Consider the following 8,992-nt stretch of genomic DNA (forward strand, 5'->3'; position numbering starts at 1 on the left):
ACACTCATACCGGCGCAAAAGAAAGTGAGGGACTATTTGACTGTACTGTATGCATCCATCATGTGCAAAGGTCCAGCCCACATGTCTCTGACAAGTTTACTGCATGGTTATGTACAGCGTTGTCAAGCCGTGGTGTTTCAAACTCTTCCTCCGATTCTTGTATAATTAATATAACTTAGCGTGCTTGTTTTTTTGTATTTTATTTTTTTAACGATGGTGCAACTGTAATTAGCGGATGGAAGCAAGTCACTGATCTCCCTGTGGTCCCGCGAGGCTAATCTTGATGAGGCAAAGAAGCAAAGTGGTTGCATGTGTACTTTTAGGATCCACGATTGCATCTAATCACATTTAGTGCTCTCCTAACCTTCGTGTCACCGCGCTCATACACGGTGACTTAAACTGTCCTCATTCTGCGGGCAAACCGGTGCGATAACAGTAAACTGGTGCGATAATGGAGTCCATTTAAAATGATTAGCTATCCCCTCGCACGGCTCCTTCTCTAGTAAAACACTTAGTATGTATCAGCAACGTAGCGCCCATTCATGCTTTCATCGCAGCTCATAAAGAGGCGCTCATTCAAGGTTCTTTCGAATCAGACAGGAGCAGAGCCAATTAGGTAATAAGCCCCACAGGTCGAAGGCGATAAGACAATCATTGACAAGTTTTTTGTTTTTTTCCTATGGCGCAAAAACATCAAGCCGAGTGAATGCATCTGGACCTGTGTTGGCATCGGCTACACGACACATTACATTGCTGCAAACCACACATTGCGTTGCTCTACGGCACCATGCACACGTTTTAGTCCAGTCGTGAAATGTTTACAATTTTAGAGAAACATTGGGAAACAATGGAAAAAAATTGTGCGACTCAAATCGTAAGAAGGTATAGGTTTTGTATGGACTAAAAAAAAAAAAAAACAATACTTGGAAGTAAAAGTGTCAGTGTCATCTAGTGGACACATTGGTTAAGACAGTTTAGCGGTACCCTTGTGGTGGTCAAATAAATAAGTCCTTCGCTGTAATAATTCAACACTTCTTTTTTACGGGTTTGAATTTATTTCTGTGTGTATTTGAACACACAAAAATGCCTGTACATCCCTTAGAAGCCCTTTCGACTGTAATTGGATTCTGTCTCTTCAGACATGGGTGAACGATATTAAGCACACAATATTTTCTGACGTCCATACAATGCCAGACAATTAGCTCCAATCAAGGGTATACAACTTCACTGAGATGGGGAATGCCAACTGTATTTGATCCAGTGGAAGGGGTACAGCACTTTCCCTTGGGTCATAAAGTTGTACAGTATTTCTTGCATTTATGACTTGTTGCGGGCTGACATTACCAATAAAGTGTTAAAGATGCCTTTTGGGTAACTCTTATGACAATACGCACTTGTTTTATACTTAGACATCTAGAGAAAATGACCAGGTATTAAATAATGTCAGAAGCAGAACATTTCCATAAGTACTGGCTACGTGTTTGTTTTTTGTTTGTTATTTTATATATTTTTGTCGGAAAAATGTTGAACCCCGTCAGTTACAACTTCTACGTAACGACAAGAGAATTAAAGCATCATCCAATAAGATGCGCTGACTAGCATGGTTGCAAAGATGGTAAGAAACACCAGCACAATTTACATTGTGTGTGAAAAGAATGCATATAATCATTGTCCCCTATAATATTCATATGATGTAGTGCTCATTCTTAATCCATTTCACTCCGCTGACTGTCCTTCATTTGCATTCAAATGAGTGTATGAAAATAGAGTGTGAAGGTGGGGAGGCATTCATAGATGCATAGGATTTATGACGCATGGTGGCGGAAGAGGAGGAATGAATCAATTAAGACTCAATAAAACATCGCACACACATGAGAACACACACCGGAAACCAATCTGATCATGGCAGCATGAAGGAGGGAGTTGCATTTCGCCGCTCCAGCACTCTCAAGTATCAGTCGTTTCCGTTTAAATGCAACTGTTGCACTGAAGTGAAAATAACAGCAGATGGCGCCATCGCTTTTATCAAACATGAAGGACAAAACCTTGTTCTGGTTAAAAGCCATCCATCCGTCCGTCCATCTATCTATATAGATATATAAAGTCAAGATCATGACAACTACACAGTGTGACAAAAAATCTGTCATTCCATCAATAAAGTTTTATTCAAATTGTTTGATAATTACAGAAGGCTAATTAAATGACAATCTGCAACAAGTGATGACATTACAGTACGTTATGCTCCGATAATAATAATAAGAAGAAGAAAATGGCAAGCTTGGAATGTTGTCACCAGCTATGATGAGAATAATTAGGGAAAGTGGAGAGATGTGCTGGTTTCAATCATGGGAAAAATACAAACCTGGTTAGAGGAATGTCTACCTTATTTAAACTTGTTATACTTCACACAGGTACACAGCTGTACAGAAATGATTTTTTTTTTTTTTTTTTAAGTGAAGAGCAGTCGGGTGAGATGTGATGGGATTTGCAAGCTCACATCAGTGATTGTATAAGAGGAAAAGGAGAATGTGGATCAGTGCCATGAAGACTGAGCTGTGCAGAGGCGCTTCTGCTGTGATTACCGTAGCAGTGACCACTTGATCTGGTCTTTGGCAGACTGAAGGACCTGGGAAGGAAACCTTGTTTCTTAGTAGTGCAAACATACAAGACAATAATGATAATCTACTTTTATACACCTTAATCCTAAATGCCTTTAGGCTTTGTATGAATTGTGGGTGTGACTTCAGATATGAACCAACATTTTGTATGTTGATCCACTTTCTATGATAGTTACAGACTTTATGTGGGACCGCAACCTGGCGCAGCTTAAATGGGAAGTCAACCCCTCACCAAAATTACTTGAAAATATGTTCTACACATAAACAGTGACAGAGCGAGAAAATCAGACTTTGTTTTCAATCAGACTTTGTTTTTATGCTGCTCCATTTAATTCCAGATTGGAGAAAGTTTCATTGTTTTTTTTTTCTGTCATAAAATGAAATAATGAAATAAATTTAATTGGGGGGAGGGGCGTATATAAGGCCCCACATTAGTCCGAACAGAGCATTCTGATTAATATTGCATTTGTGGCATTTGTATGGAGTGGAAAATTCCACCTGTTTTTATCCAACTCAGGGAAAAGTCATTTTGGCACTTGCAGTTGACATCACATCTCATGACATCACAGTTGCTAAGGGCTCAAGTAACAACCAATCACATTCGTCAAAATGGCCTCCCCGAGATGGATAAAAATGGTTGACTTTGCTGCTTAACTCACATAACACAAACACAATATTTAATCAGAAGACAGATTAAAAAAAAGACTTGCCTTTGAGTAGGATGTATTTTCTCTTCTTTATTATTTTTTTCTTTAACCAAGCAAAAATGTATAACTGTTATTTTTAGTGTAATACTTGTTTATTCAATCATTTTCAGTAGTGTCCAAATAGCAAAGTATTCAAAGCTGCAGCCCTATCTTTAGCAAATTTCATGTGAACAAACTCAGATGTGGAAGACATTAATAATGATCTAATTCCAAACATTAATCCGAATTGATTTGTCAGAAGGTTCATGTAAGTATGACTGATGTATTACCAACCTGAGTGACAGTCTGTTCGGTCAAAGGCACATCATCCCCCTAAAAGAACATTTGTTTTATTTTTTTTATTTAGGATCACACAAATCTCACACAATTCGTCTGAATAAACCGAGATTAGGTCGACGGTCTTACTCTTAGGGCCACACGATGAACAACTTGCTGAGGGTCACTCTCAAGGATTACACTGCAGAAGGTAGCAAGCACAAGCCATAAATAAAAGCCTGATCAAAACGCTCTGTTAACTTACCCTCCATCAACAATTTCATCCACAGCAAGGAAGAGCCCCTCCATGTTGTCCAATAAAGCTCTACGCTCAACATTTTTCCTAAATTTTAGGAGAAAGAAAAGATGTTTTTTGTTTGTTTTTTTTCCCTGACAAGTTAATAGAAACTGCCACGTTGTGGTAAAAATGTTCAAAGGCATACCTCAACATCTGACTGAGTGAGTCAAAAAGACAGTTCAGAACAGCCATGAGCATAAGCTGTTAAAATAATAAGTAAAAAAAAAATCTAATTTCAGGAAACTGTACTTTAAATAAATTTTAAAATGAAAGTTGCTTTTAAGTGAATAAGCAAGAATAATACGTCTGTACTGATGTTATTTTGTTCCATATACAAAATGTATTTCCAAATGGTAAAAGTTCAGATGTGACAAACAAGTTTAAGCTTACCTCATTTTCATGTGAACTTCCAATCACATAAAAGAAGAGGTCAATGTTGCTCTTGTAGACAACAGTAAGGCCTTCCAGTAATGCTATCTCACCTTGTGACACACATAGTAAACATACAATTTGAATATAATGTCAAGAGGCAAAATGAGATTTCCTTTTTATGAAATGGAATTTCTTACTGTCTGTCCTATGTGTTTTGTTGAATATGTTCTTCTCAAAAGCTTTCTGTTCCTTCACTGTGGGGTATGTGTCATCGTAATACTGAAAGTAATAGTAATTGAGTGTATTTATTGCTCAAGCAATAGACCTGCTATTTTCTCACAAAATAAACGACATATATTCCACCGTACCTTGGCATAAAGTCTGTCTCCATCATTGTCCAGAATGAGAATTGCCTTCACGGTGTACAAAGATGGTTCCTGTTCAAACAACGCATCGTTACAAACAATAAATGTGATATTATAAACGCCAGCTGTTTGTGTTTCTTCTACTCAGTTAGACATGAACAAATGATCGTATCTCCGTGACAACACACAATGAAAAATTGCAATTGAAAATAGCCCAAACAGTTGGTTGTAGCTCATTGCTTTGGGTACTGACAATAGTCAAATGCGTGAAACTTCCACATCACCGCAACCCACGAATTCCGAGCTAAACTCGAAGCTAGCGAGTGGCTACGGTATGTTCCAGTTAGCTTTCGGCGAAGCTAACAAATAAACGCGTCACTGTGATGGGAACGATACAACAAGCCGTCGTAGGAAACGGAAAGCTTCTTTGACGCAGCTACGGTATCAAATAAAGACGAGAAGCAAAATTACCAATATCGGAGTATCCATCTTGTTTCTTGTTAGCAAAACCAGTGTACAGTTGTGGACTAGCCGCAGCCCACGTGATACGTTTCGGTAAATGAGGCTCTTTTCTATTGGCTGGTGCAGCCTGAACTAGGAAGTCATACCGGCGGAGCTGGTTGAACACGCGAGCAATCTTTTTTATTTGGCACTCTTGCTTATAGTTAAATAATTATAATTCAGCCACTTTTTCTTTCTAAAAGCACCAAGTAACTAGTACCGATTTCATTTTTAAATTGTTTGGAAACTTACAGCAACGCGCACGCTTTCTCCGCTGTCAATCATTCATGAAAACACTCAGCCTGACTGCCAAGTTGCAGAGCAGTTCATTTGATGTTAAAAAGTTGAATTTATGAAATGAAGTTATTTTTAAAAGTTGCAAAGCAACGTTAATAATCGCTAAATGCGCTTGCCATGTGTGTTTAAATAATTCAGAAACCACAGGTAAAACTACAGAAATATATTGACTAATATAAAATTATATAATATATCAAGAACATTTGCATACGCAAATAAAACATGACGAATAACCATAAATAAATAATTAAAAGAACAATTATTTGGTTTTCCTCTAGATGACAAAGTACAATTAACCTGTCTAATTCAATTTATGGAACAGAAATGTTGTTTTGTGCTCAACTAAACATACCAAAATTTGAGAGAAAACTGAGATGAGATCACTACTGGGAACAGTAGTTTTTTTTTTTTTTTTTTTTTTTTTTAATAAATAACATTTAAAAAGACCATAGTCAACCAAAGTCGGTACAGTAAAATAAAAGTGCAAATACAAACACGAAAATGCTTAAAACACACAAACAGGCTAAGACACAGATAAGACAGGACTTCAGGGATGTTAGCTTTCAGGAAACTTTACACTGACTACTCATCTACCTTGTGATTACACAACATCAGGGCAACTGAGGGGCCAGCATCTTGTTACGAATGTTTTAAAATGGTCACAATCGCCGTGGATTGAACCCACAACCTCTGGGTTGCAATTACATTCACTATTTCACTAACCCAGAAAACAAAAGAAGTGAGTGAGATAAAATTGTGAAAATCGACAGTGCAACCTCAGCCTTTGTGTGAGAATCATACCAATTCTGTACGAGTGCAAAAATAGTCAAACTAAAATGTTCCAAACAATACAATGATACTAAGACAAAGGTACATCAATGTCATGTTTTTCATTTCTAAAGAGGACAGGGACATTTTGGGTGGAAAGTTTGCCCTTTGGTGACTTTGGTCTCCCTGTGCTCATCTATTTTTTCACCCCAATACCCTCCTACGTTCAACCAACTCCAATTACCCTACCTCCCACTTCTGGGAAGCATTGGGAAAACCAGGCCAATGGGGTTTTCCCTCTATCTCAGCCTAGAAATGACATCACAGTTTGGCCTGACTCTATATTTTCAGTTCAGAGTAAAGAAAAAAAAACATAACTGTGTATCGTGGCAAAGGCAACAGCATTGTTTTTTTTGTAGACAAGACAAAAGTATATGAAACAAAATAACTCTGTGGGCAACCATGATTGTGCACAATATTTATATAGTTGAACCATGGATTCCAAATTTAGTTTTACTGATAAAAATCCTATGTTCTGCCTGAACAATGTAATGTTGATGTTTGAGCTAGGATGAAAATAACATTAATATTGAACTGGAGGCCACAGTAGTCAACTGGATAGCACATTCATCTCACAGGGCAGAGGTGCAGGTTTTCGTTTGCAGCTCCCGCTTTCCTCCTTGGAGCTTGCATATTCTTCCTTTGCCTGCGTGGGGTTTCTCCGGGTGTTCTAGTTTCCTATCACATTCCAAAAATATGCAGGGTAAGTATGCTGTATTGGATACTATAAATTGCCTTCAGGTGTGTTTGTGAGTGTGAGCGGTTGATCATCTTTGTGTGCTCTGCATTTGGCAACCAGTTCAGCCAGTACACTGCCTATTGCCCTGAGATACCTCTTATAGACTCCAGCACACCCACAATCCTCGTGAGGATAATGAATGAATGGATGGATGTTGAACTATTGTACAGTATGAAACTTCTGTATGTGCTGGCTCAGTCTAGCAGTGGTTAGCACGTCCGCCTCACAGTTCAGGGACCGAAGTTCAAATCCACCCTGCTCCGGCCTTCCTGTGTGGCACTCCAGCTTCCCCCCACACTCCAAAAACATGCATGGCACCCTGATTGGGTATGCGTGGGTCAAGGTGTCCCCCGTCTACTGCCTGAAGTCAGCTGGGATAGGCACCAGCAAACCAGCTACCCTAGTGAAGATAAGCGGCTATAGAAAATGGATGGATGGATGTATCCAGCATGTGATGTAAATGTAAGAGCTGCTGAAAAGGTTAACCCCCTTTGAATGCATGACTAATAAAACCGGAATATTATTAAACAATGAGGCACTGTCTTTCAGTTTTGATACAATAAAGTATTTAGAAATGATTTATGATTAGTTGTATATTTATCATGTCTGCGATGTTTGTTGCCGAAGAATATTAAGTATAGAAAGAAAGTTAACCTTTCTCTCCGTACTGTATGCCAGCTTGACCACAGGAGTTGGTTAGTTCCTTTCCTTCAAATGAAGTGTTCATTTTATCAGTTTTAAGCAGAACTTCCGGTAGCCCACATCCTCCTTTCCCTGCCTTCTTTCTTCATTTCTGCACGCAAACATTCCACATGAATTACCCTTTTCCAACTTCCTGTTTTCTGTTACCTGTGTTGAAAAAATATCCCTGATTGAGATGGAACCAACTTCAATGTATATAAGAGTGATGGAAGAAGAAAAGTATGAAGACGGTGGCGAATAAAAACAATGAAGAGGGTTTAAATTCCAAAAGCTGTCACATATGGTAGAGGTATTATTAAGGCATGAGCATAATATGGCTGCTATTGTGATGATTTGACAAAAAAGGACTTTCATCTCGACTGATTGGATCATGCATTACAGACTGACACTGTATCCTGTACTTTGTGTCGATGGGTATTTACAATTATGTCAGTCGTCCAAATTCTGAGAAATTATCTTCTTTGCATAAAATGTCTTTAATTACCAAAAGTAAGTGCATTTTTTTTGTAAACCCTTTTAAATCCAACCTGAAAACCTAAATGTAAAACCTAAATTGCATGTTTCAGTTCAGTTCAATTGCATGCAAACAGTACAAAACAAGAATTCCTGTCTGTATTTCTAGATAAGATCATCTAACTTTCAGAAAACAATTACGAAATCCAAAAGTTGTTGCAAATCTTTATCTTGATCAAAACACATTGAAATATACGCATACTCCGTTGTGACATTTGGTGAACAGTTCCTCATCTGCTGCTATTGGAGTTTTGATGTGTGAAAACCATACATGACAGATATTCTCAGAAACAAAACAAAAAGAATCCTTTTAAGGTAACATCATCCATTTCACACATACCTACTCAAATAATCAGCTACGTGTTTTTAGTCAATAAATTTGAACTTTTTTTTCCACAAAAGAAACCCCATTGAGAACATGTCTATTTGTTGTCAGCATCGGACCACAATGTAAAGAAAAAAGAAGTTGACAGCAAAACAGGAAATTAAAGATGCAAAAAATAATTAAAGCAAACAAACAAAAAGAAAGACCGTGGTCGATGATCTGGGAACTGTGTCCATATCCAAAAGCGCTGTGGTTGCAGTAATAATATGGTTATGTTGGCGGCTTGTGGCGGTGGTGGTTGAGTCAGGGGCTTGCTGCTAGGAAAGCTGGGAAGTCCTTGCTGGAAGTACTCGGGAAGTCCCTTCCTTCATTTCTGGTAGACGTTCACCTTTCTTGACTGTCAGCCGCCTACATTGTACAGTAAGGCTTTAGAAGAAAAACGAGTGTCTTCATTTTTTTTCTGAATACACCA

At 38.2% G+C, this 8,992-nt stretch overlaps 1 protein-coding gene across 1 annotated transcript; it reads right to left on the reverse strand.

Annotated features, from left to right (window-relative positions):
• Positions 1-2,141: 2,141 nt before the first annotated feature.
• On the reverse strand, positions 2,142-5,199 carry copz1 (COPI coat complex subunit zeta 1). The gene is made up of 9 exons (XM_088408800.1): positions 5,087-5,199; positions 4,619-4,687; positions 4,448-4,529; positions 4,269-4,360; positions 4,024-4,079; positions 3,846-3,923; positions 3,731-3,782; positions 3,599-3,637; positions 2,142-2,626 (listed from the first exon to the last, which is right to left on the reverse strand). The coding sequence occupies exons 1-9, from the start codon at positions 5,102-5,104 to the stop codon at positions 2,579-2,581; spliced, it is 534 nt and encodes a 177-aa protein (XP_088264926.1). The 5' UTR covers positions 5,105-5,199; the 3' UTR covers positions 2,142-2,578.
• Positions 5,200-8,992: the final 3,793 nt, after the last annotated feature.

Source organism: Hippichthys cyanospilos, chromosome 2 (genome assembly GCF_059441005.1).
Source record: "Hippichthys cyanospilos isolate Australia breed blue-spotted pipefish chromosome 2, RoL_Hcya_1.0, whole genome shotgun sequence".
Taxonomy (NCBI): Eukaryota; Metazoa; Chordata; class Actinopteri; order Syngnathiformes; family Syngnathidae; genus Hippichthys; species Hippichthys cyanospilos.